Here is a 17,098-nt window from a genome sequence, read left to right on the forward strand (position 1 = left end):
GTTCTCTCTTAAAAAAGGATATCAGACTGCAAATTATCTGTAACATTACGGTGCTTGAATTATTTTGCCTGGAGGGTAAGTAAAGCAAAACACTTAACTGTTCTGCATGGTGTAGTGTACTTTCTCCTAATATAGACAGATCCCTGATGTATTATCCTACGGGTCTGTGTATGTTAGAGCAGTGAAGAAAAAATTATTCTCATCTTTCAGATTTATGTCAGTGCAGCTACTCCAATCTCATACACTGAATAAGTTTGCAAATGCCTTTTTCTTAATTAGAATACTTAATTAAACTATTATCAATGCTACAGAGAATTATAATTACCAGCATTATTACCAGCTAAGGTCCAATTCTACATATTTTTTTCTGCACCATAAATTCCTGTAGAGACTGGAATACTCCACATCATTGATCCTTGGAATTTGAGGTTGTGCTATGTGAGTGTGGCCGGAAATAAAGGGCATGCAGCAGCTCACTGCAGTCAACATGCTACTACCCTGCAGGCCAGGGTGGAGATTTTTTTTCACCCCTGAGGACTGTATTCATTCATGGGAAAGTTCTTGAGGACCATATGCAGTGGGTGGTGCCAAAGCCTGAAGTAGGTGAGACTAAAGCCCATTCACACACACTGTTCCCTTTCGTAGCTTGGCTTCCTTGCTGTGTGCTGAGAAAGGAGCACAGCGAAGAAATGTAGAAGAAAAGAGATCACCAAGCGAGCATCTCTCTCCATTGTGAGCTCTCTGCAGGTCAAGCAAGGAGGAGGTGAGGGAGAGGGGATCTGGCTTGGGGAAAATGAAAGAGGTTGGGTTAAGAGACTTGTGGAGCAGAGGTTCCCCATTTCAGCTGTAGGCCATGAAAATTGTGTTTTCTGCCCCCCTGGCAATTCTGTGCATAGTGTCAGTGGTTTCTTTTATCAGATATAGATGCATTAGCTATCATTTTGTAACTTCAATGCTTGAAAATAGTACTGCACTCTGAGGAGGTGCCTATTATGATGGTCTGCAAGCTTCAGATTGGTGCAGATCATCACAAGCTGATCCTTTATTTTGTGGGGGAGAGGAGAAATGCTGAAAGCACCAATGTTTCCAGCATTACCTTCTGGGTTTATGATTAAAGTTCTGGTTATGATCTACCCTTAAGGTCCTAGTTGCTGTTGAAGTGAATGCCACTTCTCTTACATCCCATTGGCATCTCTTAAACCTGATGCTTGCTATAGTCTTATTTGAGTATGCTGCTTGCATATACACCCTTACTCATAAGTTAGGACAGGAGGGCCAAGTCTAAAATGAGGGTTGGGTGTGTGTGTGCTCCTTTGCACATGGAGGCATGTATAAGCCAGCATCATGTCTGAATAGGGCTTACCTGTACACTGAGTTTATGACCACAGTGTTTGTAGAGATGTGGTCTGAACAGTGGCTCTATAGTTGTAGAATTCCTTTCCCCCTGTGTTCATCCAAGTCCAAGCATATTTCAGGAGTGTAGGACTGGGTGATCCCAAGTATCTGAGATCTTAATAACCGCTTTCCAAACGCTTAAGCACTTTGTGTGCAATTCAGAGTAATTAAAATCAATGGTTGTTTTGCAATTGACTTTAATAGGATGCGACTACGTCCCTGGAGTCTTAAAATAATCCACGGTGCATTTGCAAGGAAGGCATAAACTTGTTTATTCAATACTTGCTGGAATTCTCTGGAAAATTCAGGCAGTACTTTTTGTACTTGAAATGGGAACGAAAAGTATAATTGCAAAATGCACTTCATAAAGCCTGGGCGCAGAAGGTTACACAAAAGGGCTTTTGATATTCCTGTAAGAGAAGCTGGACCAAACATACTGTTTTTATTTTTTGTTTTTATTTAGCAGCATTTATATAGTGCTTAACCATCCATAAACAGTAAGTGGTTTACAAAAAACCCAGTTTACAAAGAACTGAATGTCACCTATAAGATTTCCTTTAGCCAGTATCTGAATTGTTGCCATATTATGGAATGTTTTAAATGCTGATGTGCAAGATGTCACGAACTGAACTCAAAGTCTGGTGAATGAAGTGGAATATCAGTCTAACTCAAAGAAATCTGTGTAGGTAGGACAGGAAGAGCTGTGTGATACTGTCAGGATATGGGATAGGCTCTCCAGCTTCCCCTTCCCAGCTGACTCCTTGGAATGTGGGATATTAAACCTCGGGCCTTATTCAAGCACAACACGAGGCTCTAACACTGAGCTATCTTCCCCAAAGAGGTTAGATAAGGTTGGGATAGAGAGCAGTATATATATCTCAACAGAGCAGAAATTAACTTGGTGGAGCATACTCCCTCAGCCTTAATCTCCCATCTTCTAGGGATACTTACTATATGTGGTGAGGGACACAGCAAGCTAATTTCTTCTGGCCCTTCCTGACTAATCCAAGTCTCAGCTGCTCTAAACTGTAGACTTAACTTAGAGAGTCATGCAGTTCGCTGGACTTCGCTTGGATCCTGTTTCTTCCTCCCCACTTCCTCCACCCCATGGTGAAAATGAGAACTACAGTCATACCTCGGGTTACAGCCGCTTCAGGCTGCGTTTTTTCGGGTTGTGGACCGCCAAAACCCAGAAGTACCGGAATGGGTTATTTCCGGGTTTCGGCAGCCGTGCATGCACAGAAGCGCTAAATTGCGCTTTGCGCATGCGCAGAAGTGCCAAATCGCAACCCGCGCATGTGCAGACGCGGGTTGCAAACATGCATCCCACATGGATCACGTTCGCAACCTAAGCATCCACTGTACCAAAAGTGATGGGGCATTGGAGGAAATGATAAGCACTTAGTGAATTTAGATTGACCTTCCAAAGCATACAACTATCAGCAATAAAACATAATCACATTCAAATTTAAATAAATAAATAAATAACATAAGCGATTTCCTATGAAACATCCTTGATAGATCTTATTAAAGATTTGGGTATGACACAGATGAAAGCCACAAGATGTGAGAAAAGAAACATTAAAAGTCCATTTGAAATCTCTTTAGCTCATTACTAGTCAGACACCAAAGGGACTCATATTTAACAAGAACTTCCACTCACCTTATTTTTGTGCTTTTATTAAAACAACCCCTTGACTTGTTCCGTTTCAGGGTCCAGGTCAATGTCATAGAAGCAAGGCCTTGTAGGCAATCCTGGCATTGTGCTCATCTAGGGGAACAATGAACTAGAAGTTACGGTCCTGCAATTGTAAGCTGATAACCACACTGTGCATATACACCCATGATGAAGTGAAAGACCATATTGTTCTTCGTGGGCTCATAATTTCACATGCATTGAAATGAAAAGAATCAAGCCATCTGTTACTCCAATCCCTTTTGCTAAATCAGGTTCAGAAACTTTAAACAGATTCACTTATGCCTCAGATTGCTTACAAATGTGTACAAGAACTTATGGAAAAGCAAAGTAAAAACTATACTGTGTGAAACCCTGTGGTGCACAATTTTAGGAAATGGTGCATTCTTCAGGAGGAATATGGCAAAGGAAGTAGGAATGTAGATAGTTAACAACAAAGAAGACATTCAGATAAATGCTGTACTAACGGAGAGGCCTGCATTCTGTATTAGGCTCCTCTAGCCAAGACACATTTGAAAATGAGTTATCAATACCTAGATGTTATTTAATGCACACGTAGAGGTTATAGGCACACAACTGCATTTTCAACATCAAGCAATTGTTCTGTAAACAGAAATAACCTTCCATAAATAATAAGTTAACTCATTACACAAGTAACAATAATGTTATACAATATTTTATAATTAGTTGAAACTAATTTTGGCCCTGATAGTGCAAAATGGTTTAGAATAATTTGCGTGTCAGCGAAAAGAAAAAGTAAACTATATGAAGGCTCAACACAAATTCTGCAGATGTTCCTGCATTTAAAATTATGCTGAATGAGAGGAATGCTTAACCCTTCCCAGCTTCCCCTGCAAATACCCTCCCCATTTTATCCCATCCCCATAAGCTCTGAAACAGGAAGGTAGCCCAGCTGGAGGAAACAAGTCCCCTGGGAGACATTTGCAGGAAATTATGTCTCTGTGTGTGTATGTGTGCTTAAGGGGGTTAAGTACTTCTCTTTCCTTTCCATGAATTTTTCCTGCAAGTTTTCCTTCCCTTTATTCCCGGTATGTCAGTCCTATAGGGTTGGGACGATACATTTGCTAAGAATGTCTCTTAGTTCCATTCTAAGATCATAATGATGGGAAACAAGACCCTTTCTCTCAGTGCACAAGCTGTCACTGGCAGAATTCAAAATCCCTTACTAAAAACTAGATTAATACAGAATTAAAGAGAACCACTGCCAATTTAGAGCAGCTTGCCAAGCGTAATCTCTTAAAATAAAATGTCTGCTTTCACTAAACATAAAGGATTTCTTTTTTTGGCAAAAGTGGGAGCACCACTAGGATCCTCCAGAGATACACATTTAGAGCATGTGTGCAGTGCCTCAATTTGTATTTGGATGCCGTGCAGCTAATTTCCCTTTAAAACCGAAGCTGCCAACTTAAGCATGCTTTCTTAAAAGTGTGCTTAATATGTTTACGGTTTAATTCTCAAATTCATAGTATGCCATTGTTTTGTTAAAACTAATGATACTTTGTTGTTTGCTAGTTATTAGTTGAAGTTAAATCTATTTCTTTCTGGGTTATTCCAGAATAAAAGGTTCTGTCAAATTTCCCCTCTGATTTTTGTGTCTAAATGAAAAGTCTAAAGCATTTCAAAGTGCAGGTTTTGTGCCACAATCATCTCTAAACCAAAGCCAAAGCCAATACATTTGCTTTGACAACATGTCAGCAAAGTGGGTTACACAGATCAATAATCGCCTCCTTCCCTCAGCACCGTTGCCCCTTTCCAATCAGCAGTGGCAATTTATCATTTAAAAAATCTTAACTGCAGAGCTCTCATTTATTTGGTTCTTAGTTAAGGGCTTTCTGCAGGCACTGCTCATATGTATTCATTGTCCTGTATCAGGGCTCCTTAGTTGGCCCCCAAGTCCTCTCTCTAACAAACCATGGCCACCTGCCCCACACCTGTTGACACATATAATGAAAACAGGTAAAAACGTGGCTGCAAAGGAATAGTTGGGAGCTTTAAAAGGTGCTCTGCTGATTGCGCCTTGGTGAAGTTAGGCATGTTCTTAGCGCTGATCAGCAGTCCCATAGAGATCGGGAACGCTGTAGAGCAGCCTAAGCAGGGCTGACTGTAAATGCCAGTCAGCTAAACGGTTTTTAGAGCCAGCCCCCCGCAGGGAAACGCTTCCTTCAGCAGCATGGTTCAATTTCACACTGTGCAGGCAAAGGGTCTGAGGTTGGAAGTTGCTGCCAGTCACCACCAGCAGTTGCAAACCTTGCTTCCTTTACCTGCAGTTTAAAATTAAGCCATGCCAGCAAAGGAAAACACTGCTCCTGGCATTATGGTGACGTCAGCTGGATCCAGTTCTTCAATCCTGTCCTGTATGTCAATAGCAAACTCATTCTTCAAGTGTAGTTCCTGATACAGGGGTGCAGGGGAGAAACCATTCACACACAAGAAGAAGGTATCAGCAGGCTTGGGAGAACTCCAAGCTTTGGAAAAGTACAGGAATATTTTAATAGAAAACACAGAAGGAAGGGGCATCACAAGAATAGCTCAATGAGACTACAGTTGCTCAGTGGGCATGGGATGCTGTCTGACTTGTAGGCAGACGTAGAAATGGGAGGGAGGGGAGAGAGGATGAATGGAATAGAACGAAGTATCCTGAAAGAAGGCATGGCTAGTTGGAACCCTGGACAGCTCCACACACTGCAACATTTTGTTGCAGAATCACTTGTGGAGAAGAATAGAGAATTTGGTGAACACAGAAGGTCCACCTGATATTCTGAAGCTTCAGCCAACCCCACCTACATTGAACAAATTGCAGCCACAATTAACAGAAGAGCAGGTTTTTATTTTACCTTTTGAAAAATGGAAACATACTCAAACGACTAGGTGCACCACAACTTCTGCACAGTGAAGTACACAGTACACATACTCTGCAAATAAGCATCTTTCCCCCAATAGTCCTGGGACTTTAATCAGTTACTTAAAATGGCCCAATAGATTTTAGGTATCGTGTTCCCATAATAAACGTCAGCACTCCTTGTTGTACTCAGTACGACTGGGAAATGGTTAATGCTTAAATAAAAGGAGAAAAATTATGTGAGAGGGGTATAATTTAATTAGGCTTTAGTAGTATAGTTTGGCTCAAAGAAACAAAGGGCATATATACTAAAGCTTTATTCAAGATGGAATTGGTTGTCATAGGCAATCCTCACAAAGCTCCCTTTCCTACAAAAATATAAAAACAAAATCCCAAAACCTCAGATTGAAAAAACAGATGCTTGGGGCAGGCAAGATGGGGCTGCCTTGGAAAAGAGTCAAGATTTTAAGAACTCTAATAATTTCAGACTTTCAGGCAACATTCTTTCCCCAAAACAATTGATAATACCTAAACAAATCTTTAAAAACATAATCTCGCTGTATACATTTAGTACCTCAAAACAAATACATGGGTTTATGAAAGCCATTAATCACAATTATAAGCAGTTGAGGTGGGGGGAGATTAATAATGCGCTTTTCTGAAGTTCTGCTTGGATTTGACTACATTTTTAGCCAAAGGTAAGAAGGTACTAAAACCATCAGCACAGGAACGAGATTAGCCATGAATCATGGATACAAGGGGGGGGGGGCTATCAAAACCCCACCCTTCCTATCCAGGTATTTGTTCAGAGATACTTTATAAAAATCAATTTCATACAAAGAGATGTAAATATCTAAATAAATAGTTACTACGATGTTTCTCAAGTAGTAGGCTGGGTACAAGTGAGATTCATGAGCCACCACCATCCATCTATGCATTAATATAGTGAATTTTACAAGCATAGTAACATTTGAAAAGCACAAAATACATTGTGCCAAATAAAGTAAAGTAAAGAGAATATACCCTATTCTCTTTATTGTAATCTGTTATGTTTTTAATATATTTTTAAATTGTTATAACATGCCCTGGGACATTATGGTGAAGGATGGGTAAGAAATAGAAGTAGCTTATAAGTAGGAAATCGGAGTCGCCATCTTGAAATTAAGCAGTTTGTATAAGAATTTAGCAGTGTCGGTTTTGAGCCAAATTCTGGGATTAGAACACAGTTGGGGACACTTTTCATCTGTCACTGCACATCTGTTAGTAACACGCTAATGACAGGAAAACTCATTTATTAGGCCTGTTAATGTGAAGCAAACTAATTGCTCCCTGAAGTAACAATTCCTGAATACAAATGTTCATATTTAGCACTAGTCCCCTAACTGCTTTTCTAATAAAATGTTATTTTACTATGTTTTCTGCTAAGCACCCAAATAAAATTGTTTTACTAGAACAGCCAAAGGAGGAAACAAGCGCCTGTGTAATCCCAGCCACTGTATAGAACATACTTCTTCCAAGATCTCTGTTGAAATCTCAACTTGGATGTGGACTCACTGGGTGACTAAGATAAGTTAATGCCTGAAATTCTGCTCCCCAGTCAGTTAAACAGAAACAGCACTCCCCTCCTCTCCTCACAGGGGTATCCAAAGAGTTTTTGGCACCCATCTGACTTGAGAGACAATGGAGTAAGCCTCAGAGGGTGAAGTGAAACCACTGTGTTACCAGCACTGAAGTGACCTCCCTGGGGCACACACACTCCAGGGAAAGCCTTTTTAAACAAAAGGTCTTCAATACCTGCCTAAATATCAAATTGGTAGCGTTTTGTCTAATTTCAGTTGGTACCAGGTTAGGCCTGCAACTCTAAAAGTCCACTAAATGTACCTGTAGGGCATAAGCCATACTCCCACAGGAGGAGCACAATTGCTCAGCTGGTGAGGTGGTCACATTAAAGCCTTAACAACTCCAGCCCAAAATATCTGAAAGGCTACTTCCTTCCCTGTAGACCCTAAGTTGTAGAACTCCATTTCCACAGAGGTGTGTCTGGGAACTTCATTATGCTGTTTCCCATGATTGCTGAAGATGTACCTCTTTACCCTGGCTTTTAAGTTGTTTTTAATGTTGCAGGTGAAGGGTGGGTAATAAATCAATAATCTGCAATCTTACATGCTTGTTCTCTGACCCTACCTATTCAATACCGTGGTGACTGAAGCTATCCCCTGAGCCAACGTTGCTCTGACGACGTTAGAATCACAGAAGGGACCACAAGGATCATCTCGTCCAACCACCTGCAATGCAGGAATCTTTCACCCAACGTGGGGCTTGAACCCACGGCACTGAGATTATGAATCTCATAGTCTACCAACTGAGCTATCAGAACACATCTTGCAGTTATAGCTACATCTCGGCATATACTAGTTTATTCATTCTCCAACTACCAGGTAGTCAACATGGTACCTTCCAGATATTGGACCACAGTTTCCACTGTTCCTGGCCACTGCCTATCTTGACTGGTGCTAATGGTAGCTGTAGTCCACCAGCATCTAGAAGGTGCCATATTAGCTGACCTTGCCCAAACACCCGCAGCTGGGGTTGGTAGTATTACTGAACCACGAAATAAACATATTTAATACATTGTTTTTAAAAAAATATGTATGTTAAACTGATTCAGGTTTCAAACAAACAAACCCAAAGGATGATGGATCCATTTTTCTTAAATCAAAAGGAGCTAATTTCTGGTGAAGCATTTTTGGCACAGAAGCCTTTCTACATCACTGTTTAGCCAGAGGCAAAATCAGCCAGGAATCATCTAGAGTTCAGCTTGCCTCCTATTACTCCCCCTCTTCTGTGACCTCAAGTAAATTAAAGCTTTCCATCATGACAGGGTCTCAAATAATAAGCAGCTCAAGAGTTTAAGAAATTCTTCAGCATATTTAAGGAAAAGTGATGCCATCAACCAACTAAAGTATTTTCCCACAGAAGGCATCCAAGTAAGTTCACAGTCCCTCCTAGAACGTAACTCCTTGTACATTGCTGGCAAAGCATGCATGTTCAAACCCAGCCAGCATTTCCAGCCATAGCTTATGTTGAGCAATCTTTTGATTAGAGAGAATAATATTTTGACATTACCTTCTGCTGCATATTTTTGTACTTAAATGTACAACATAGCTGTGCAAAAATGGTTGCTACCTTAAACACAGATATCATTAAAAGAGCGATCATCCATGCCCTTACTACAATTAGTCCCCTGCTACATGACTACAAATTGCAACATGTGACCCTTGGAGGGGTTACTTAAGCCTCTATTAGTTTCCAAAGTTCCAAATATAATTGATTTTATTCCACAGCTAGCCAATAAGAGTCAGTCAGTATGAGAATCCCCCACCCCCTGCATACCCCAACCCTCTCCTCATCAAGTCAGTGAGGATAATACTTTACACATCTGAAGAAGCAGGCCTGAGTTCATGAAATCTTATTCTGCAATACAGCTCGAACGGAAAAGTCAATTTAAGAGCAGAGTTAGTGTGGCATGGTGGCTAAAATGTTGGGTTTGAATGTGGCATTATTCAAATCCCTACTACCCCTGTGAGGTCACGAGCCAGTTAATGTTATGTCCCCTGCATCCACATCCTAGTGAAGGAAGACTCGGGTTCAGATGACTCACAAATCAACCCCTGCTCAGTGGGGAGGTGGAACCTACAGCAACCCTTTCTACCCCATTCTTGCCTGAGGACACAGCTCTTCCAGCATCCTCCACTCTGGGGATGACTCCTCCGTAGCTTCTCCTGTTCCACTGGCATGCAGGAGCATGCAACTAAAATGAGCTACTTAAAAGATTGCACCCAGCTCACCCAAGAGGGTGGAACCACTAGAAGGGAAGCCTTGGCACTCTTCGGATAACTTTGGTTCTCAGCTGAAACACCACCTTCCAAAGCTCAGCCAGAAGAGTCCACTGGGAGTAGCTAGAGTCCTGATAGGGCCTGGTTTTACAGGAAGAGACTCTGGGAATCTCTATCATTTCCCTGGTGAGCACCAAGTCCCAGCAGAACATGATAGTGTATCCCAAGCTGAGCCTTCCTCGCAGGGTTGCTTGAGACGAACATGTTGCTCTGAATTCCTAAGTCTAATATGCAGATGAAACAATAATAAAAGCCAGATAATTCTTGCTGGAGACTCAAAGCATAGAAATAGGACATTCAGTTCATATTCAGGTCTATCAGAACACAACAGTATGAAGCTGTTGTTTTAAACGGTAGATTCAAGAGGAGTGCCATTTTCCTACTTCCAATCTCCTTTCCTCCGTGCCATTTGAAATTGGCAGAATGTATTCAGATTTTTGAAATTGTGTTTACTTAGCATTCAAGGGGTGAGTCACAAGCTTCACACCACCACCACCACCACAACTTGGGTCAGATTCCAACTTGCGACTTCTAAAATGGGAGCCTTCCAAATTCATGAAAGCTCCCCATGCATTTTAGAACTCCATAGTACTAAATATAACACTGACGGTATATTGGTTTATAAATTATGACAGTAAAAGTAATTGCAATCCTTGCCAATGCAATACCTCCAGAAGGTAGGAGGCATCATTTTATCAGGTACTCCAGGGCACAAGAAAAAAATTGTGATCTATTATTGTGAGGTCAAGATACCAAAACCGGCATGCTGTGTAAATAATAGCCTAAATTACATATTTCAAGGTTTCCTTTCATCTGAGCTACACACATTTGCTGGTTTAGTTATTAGAGTTTGGGGTTCCAGCTGCACAGCTGAAGTGGTGCCTGGGTTCTCTACAGCATAATTAAAAGCCTTTATTTCCCCTGCCCCCTGTGTCTTCTGTGGTTACCGGAGGTATGGCAGAGCCTAACAGCCCAGTTTTAAAGGAGATGGAAGATGAATTTAAAGCAAAATGGAACAATGATCTAAAACAATACACAATTTTTAATGTACCAGTATTTTTTCTAGCACAAAGTGTTTTATGTTAGTTTCGCAAATGAGGTAATCAGGCTCTGAAAACAGAGTTGAAACGTAGCATTGGCACAGCTTGGAAAAGTCAAGATTAGGATTTGCACAGATTTGTTGCACAACACCTTTTCGCAGAGCCAAAGAGATAGTCTGATAAATAGCCATACAGTATAGAATGGACAGCACAGGCTGAGTAAGATGAACCCTTTCCCTTGTATACTTCCTGCTTTTGCAGCTGTAACAGCCATTTAAAAACTAAATCTCTTGTTAAGGAGATTTGCTACAGAGCATCTTATTATGCACTGAATTGTTTAGGTGGCCTCAGTGGCCCAGAGTGCCTTCCATCAGCTCCAGCTGGTGGCCCAGCTATGCCCCTATCTATATAGGGATAGCTGAACTATTGATATCTATGCTCTGGTAACCAGTGGTGGAGGAAGCCTCTCTGGCACCCAGGGTGGGGTGCGGTGGGGCAGGGCAAATTGCCAGCTGCGCACGCGTGGTGCCCATATGGACGATGCTTGAGCGGCAGCCTGTATGGACGGCACGCACGTGCCCTCGGCTGCTCTACAGATGGGGGGGGGAAGCAGTGGGCCATCTTGTAACCCCCCCAGGGTGGCACCTGGGACGGCCTGCCCCACATTCGTACGCCCCTGCTGGTAACCTCAAGGTTAGATTACTACAATTCACTATACATAGGGCTGCTTCTGAAGATGGTTTGGAAACTTCAGCTAGTGTGGAATTCAGCAGCCAGGTTGCTCAACAGAGCAATATGGTTTGAGCATATTACACCGATCCTGGTCCGACTGCACTGGCTACCAAATAGTTTCTGGGCCCAATTCAAAGTGTTGGTTTTGACTTAAACAGCTCAGGACTGCTATACCTCAAGGACCTCCTCTTTCCATATGAACTTACCTGGACCCTGAGATCACCTTCTGAGGCCGTCCTCTGTGTGCCTCCTCCTCGAGAGGTCCAGAAGGTGGCAACACAAGAACGGGCCTTCTCTTCAGTGGCTCCCTGTCTGTGGAATGCTCTCCCCAGGGAAGTTTGCCTGGTGCCTTTATTATACACCTTTAAGCACCAGGCAAAAATGTTCCCTTTTAACCAGGCCTTTGGTTGATTTGATTGACATCCTATACCCTTTTAAAATGTGGGGTTTTGGGGGGGGGGATGTTATTGGGTTGTTTTTATTTTGATTATATATTTTGTGGTTTTATATTTTGATTTAATTCTGTGAACTGCCCTGAGACTTCCTGGTATAGGGTGACATAACAATAACAACAAAAATATATTAAAAAATGCATTATATTAGTCATTTATTAATTATTATTTTTATCCTATCCTCCCAGAGGAGCCGAAGGTGGCAAGTAACAAGTGCACGCTCTCTCTCTCTCTCTCCTTTATGGCAATTATTATTATTTCTGTGTATTAGAAAATGAAAATATATATTTTAAAAAAAATATTGGGAAAAAATCTTAAAAACCATTCCAATACACATGCGGACTGGGAAAGGTCTCAGCTTTCTTTTGTGAAAGAAAAAGAACTTCAGTAGACAGAAGAAACAGCAGAGAGAGTACCTGTCTAATATTCAGGGACAGGGGATTCCCATAGCTATGATTCCTGCGTTGTGTGGAATAGACCTCTGAGTAGACTGAATAGGTATGAAAGGAGTGAGACAATCTTTCAGATATCCTGGACCCAAATTGTAAAGGACTTTATACACCAAAACCAGAAACAGTAGCTAATTGTCAGTCAATGCAATTTTCTCAACAGCAGGGTAATATGGTAATATCCTGCCGCAGTGAGCAGTTGAGTCACTGCATTTTGCACCAGCTGCAGCAACCCACCTAGAGTGCATGGTAGTAATCCAGCCTGGAGGTTACCAGCACATGGACAACAGTGGTCAAGCTATCTTGGCCGAGAAACAGCTGCCGCTGTCTTATCAGCCAAAGGAGACCCAGAAGCACCCACAGACTGCAAACCTCAAAAGCAGGCAGTTGTCCAATTATCCTGATACAGGAAGCATCCACCCATTGTGCCTCCATCTTACCAGGATTCAGAATCAGTTTACTGGCCCTTATCCAGCCCACCACTGACACCCGGCATCGTGTAACCTCACAGCACAGCCAGGGGGGCAAAAGAAAATCACCCACTGCTATTCTCTGAAACTGACCCTGAAAATAGTATTGGAACCACTGCTTAATTGTCTCCAACACCCATCTCACTAAGTTGGCTCAGTCAGTATTATCAAAAGCTGGTGAGAGAACAAGGAACAATAACAGGGTTGCACTCCCCTGTGCTTATTCCAATAAAGGCCATACGTTAGGGCAACCAAGGCTGGTTCGGTCCCATAATCACAATCCAGCTTTCTATAATTTGATTTACATTTGAGGTACTGTATATTTAAAACAACCACTACTGAAATGCAAACATGTGTGCCCTGTGCAGAAACAGCTTAGCACAGTAAGACAGTAAATCATTTTGACTTTCTCTTACTATATGCTAACAACATGGAGATAATGGCATGTTTTTATTTTGCTTTTTTACCATGTTTCTGAAAGAGAAAAGGTTAACTTGTACTCGTGTAACCTAAAGTCTATATCCATATTCATCCTTTTGTGGGGGGCGGTTCACATACCCCCTTGAGTCAACATTAATGCTCCAATAAGTATATTTATCTCCCTTTGCCAAACAGATAGCTATAATTTCCTGCACAATGGAGGGGAAAGATTGGAACTAATATATCTGTTTGGATAGCTGTGTAATGCATTCCTCTTCTGTTTTTCCTGTACTGCATTTGTAATCAGAGCTCTCTCTCAAAATTCAATTAAATGGAAGCTAATAAAAATTAACTAACTTAGTCTTTTGACAGCAGCATCCCATGGAAGGAATATCTTATTCAATCAGAGGAAAATAGTATAGTAGAAAAAATACAAAGCACATTCTCTCTCGCGCGTTCCTGCTTTGACCTCACTTAAAGTCCTTTCTCAACATTACCTTTGTGATTTAGGAACAGCGGCAGCAGGGCACCTCCTCATACCACCAAGGGAGCCAGGAGGCCTGGGCCACATGGAAGGATCCACTGGCGTGGCTTTCTCTCTATTAGCATTACGCCAGCTTCTGAAAGGGGCTATGCTAACATGGAGAGGAATAAAAGTTGAAATTGCCTCCTGCAAGTTTATTTCTCAGGCTATAGGCAGGCTAATGCCAAACCTTGGTTGAACAAAACTATGCTTTAAAATAATGATGTCAGGTTAACAGAACAGAGAAGAGAAGGTACAGTGGTACCTCTGGTTCTGTAGGTCCGTTCTTAACCTGAAACTGTTCTTAGCCTGAAGCACCACTTTAGCTAATGGGGCCTCCTGCTGCTGCCGTAGCACAATTTCTGTTCTCATCCTGAAGCAAAGTTCTTAACCCAAGGTACTACTTTTGGGTTAGTGGAGTCTGTAACCTGAAGCATATGTACCCTGAAGCGTATGTAACCCAAGGTACCACTGTATATTGATTTTATAAAACAGAAAACTGAACTGTAAAAACAACTTATTGTTGCTTGTGGCTGCACTGCGTGGGCAGCCAACATCAGTGTGTATATGGGAGAGAAATGAATGGGGTTTATCCAAGGGTACTACTGGAATACTTCACACACATGAAGCCTGTTGGAATAAAAGGATCCTAATGCGACATTGTGACCTGAGGGATAGCTCAGTTGGTTGAGCATGAGACTTAATTTCAGGGTTGTGGGTGACAAAATTGGGTGAAAGATTCCTGCATTGCAGGGGGTTGGAATAGATAATCCCTGTAGTCCCTTCTAACCTGCTTTCATAACACTGAACATGCTGGTGACTTACAGACTAGACTGAACCAGAAAACTATAGGGTGTGGCAACCACATTGTAAAACACTATCAGCTAGTACTAGTGAACTGAACATTTAGATATTCAAACGTAAGTTAGTGACATTGTCAAACTAGACAATCAGTGAATGCTATCAAATCAAGAAGAACTAATTTTGATGGTAAAAGTTAGATTTCATACATGGAATCTGGGTTCTGCTGTCAGGTACCAGATCAATGGTAAAGGTAAAGGTACCCCTGCCCGTACGGGCCAGTCTTGACAGACTCTAGGGTTGTGCGCTCATGTCACTCTAAAGGCCAGGAGCCAGCGCTGTCCGAAGACACTTCCGGGTCACGTGGCCAGCGTGACAAGCTGCATCTGGCGAGCCAGCACAGCACACGGAACGCCGTTTACCTTCCCGCTGGTAAGCAGTCCCTATTTATCTACTTGCACCGGGGGTTGGCAGGCGCTGGGACCGAACGACGGGAGCGCACCCCGCCGCGGGGATTCAAACCACCGACCTTTTGATCGGCAAGTCCTAGGTGCTGAGGCTTTAACCCACAGCGCCACCTGCGTCCCAATGGTATATCTCAGAGTCAAGACTAGGAGTCCCCTGACACTGTGAACCACTCCAAATCACATCCAGCATTGGTATGTTTGAGGGAGGATACTGTAAGGCATCAATGGGAGCTTGTATAATGTGAGACTGCAACTTGATCATGAATTGCTCAGGTCAATCTCTGGATACCTGAAAGTACGGCAAGGCAGTCTACTGTGGCAGCACCTGCTGCATTTCAAAAAACATATTTATGGTATATATCAGATTTAAATGATTAATCAACATTTAGGGACTAAAATGGCCAACTAGTAAAATGTAATTTATTTGTACAGCTGTCCATTTCTTTCTCCTTTAATAACACTGTATTTAATAATATATTGAACTTTTAAAAAGACACACACACACATGTCCTTTCTAAATATTTATTGTTTGTTCTCTTATTTATTATTATCATTAGTAGTAGCAGCAGTAGTGGCATCAATTTTATACAGTGTATAACGTAAGCTAGCTACTTACTCGAGTTACTGAGATAGATTACCTGGAGTTACTTTTCTATTCTGTTTATATCTGAAGGATTACATCTTAAGCAGTGCCATGCGACACATTGATTGTTTTTCTTTGCTAACTACAGTAAAAAGCAGAAAAGCAAATCATGAGGAGTAACTCGCTAAAGATAGAGAAGTAAACTGAATTACAGCTAAAGCAGGAAGTCTAAAATATGTTAGGAGGTCATTTGGCTACCAAGCCAGGAAAATGATATTACGGTAGAGAATTAACATTCTGCAACAGTCATCTTGCAAAGGCCAAACACAAACAAATGCATCATTAAGAGGTTTTAGAGCAAACCAAGGAACCAAATGAGATAATACTTTAGGTACTTCTAATACATAATTTTAGGTTTTCTGGTTGTTGTTCACTTTTAACGTTCTTTCTTCTAGCCTAAACATACCTGTTGTCATAATTTTCATGCATGCCTTGCATTCCAATTGCCTCCTCCTTTTCCTTGCTCTCTTCCAAAGCCACTGTAGTCTTTTTTTTTTTTTTAAGTGTCATGACCAGAACTGAGCACAAAAACACCATCTGACATTTCACGGAAATGAAAATCAACTGACAAATCTGAATGTGATCTAGTACATAAATGTTATAAACATTCAATTATATCTCCTTCAAGTGTCTCATGACTCAAGTCTTTCACAACTAAAATTCACCTTTGATCTGTTGTGCTTTGTTTTGCTTTTCAGGAGGTGCATTCCTGCATTCTGGATAACTTTAGAGCATGGGTTTTAAAAAATATTTCTAATGCACTTACAGCTCCTTCCTTTCATTTCTCTAAGGAGATATTCCTGATAAACAAATGCTTCCAAATTCCAATCACCAAATTCCAATGGCCACACCATTAAGTTTCTTTTTATTTTTTATGAATTTTTAAACTGATTTTTTTTGACATAAAATACATAAGAATCAAACTAGTTTACAGAACAAGAATATTAAAAAGCCAAAAGATAAAAAACAAGAGAAAACAGAAAGGAGAGAAAGGGGGCGGGGGATACCTATAAGGCATATACCATATTTATAGCATATTTATCCTGTCATTTATCTGCATGCAGAGAGTTAGACCCCCCCCCCCCATCTCCCAGCTAGGGACCTACTTCTTCTCCCAGTCTCTCACCCTGGATCAGTTAGCCTGCCACCTAAGTTTCCAGCTTACTGTTCAGTAAGGTGAGGAAGCTGTGTGGGTGTTTAATGTATGCTTCAACAGAAAACATTATTTATGGATCCCAGGCACATGGTGATTGC

General features: G+C 41.4%; 1 protein-coding gene and 1 long non-coding RNA gene across 4 annotated transcripts in view; one reads left to right on the forward strand and one right to left on the reverse strand.

Annotated features, from left to right (window-relative positions):
- Positions 1-17,098, forward strand: part of LOC310675037 — a 67,344-nt gene that overhangs the window by 38,468 nt on the left and 11,778 nt on the right. For 2 of the 3 annotated variants that reach the window (XR_014509865.1, XR_014509866.1), the window contains 2 exons: positions 646-763; positions 3,109-3,205. This is a non-coding gene — a long non-coding RNA (uncharacterized lncRNA). Of the gene's footprint in view, positions 1-645; positions 764-3,108; positions 4,687-17,098 lie in introns of those variants that run through there. The other variant, XR_014509867.1, reaches the window with a different exon arrangement.
- MTHFD1L (methylenetetrahydrofolate dehydrogenase (NADP+ dependent) 1 like) overlaps positions 1-17,098 on the reverse strand; it is a 108,928-nt gene that overhangs the window by 1,874 nt on the left and 89,956 nt on the right. The window contains exon 27 of the mRNA XM_083434832.1: positions 3,059-3,166. Within this exon, the coding sequence (XP_083290958.1) occupies positions 3,077-3,166 (90 nt within the window). The 3' untranslated portion in view covers positions 3,059-3,076. The remainder of the gene's footprint in view (positions 1-3,058; positions 3,167-17,098) is intronic.

This window comes from Podarcis tiliguerta, assembly GCF_965153285.1.
Source record: "Podarcis tiliguerta genome assembly, chromosome: 3".
Taxonomy (NCBI): Eukaryota; Metazoa; Chordata; class Lepidosauria; order Squamata; family Lacertidae; genus Podarcis; species Podarcis tiliguerta.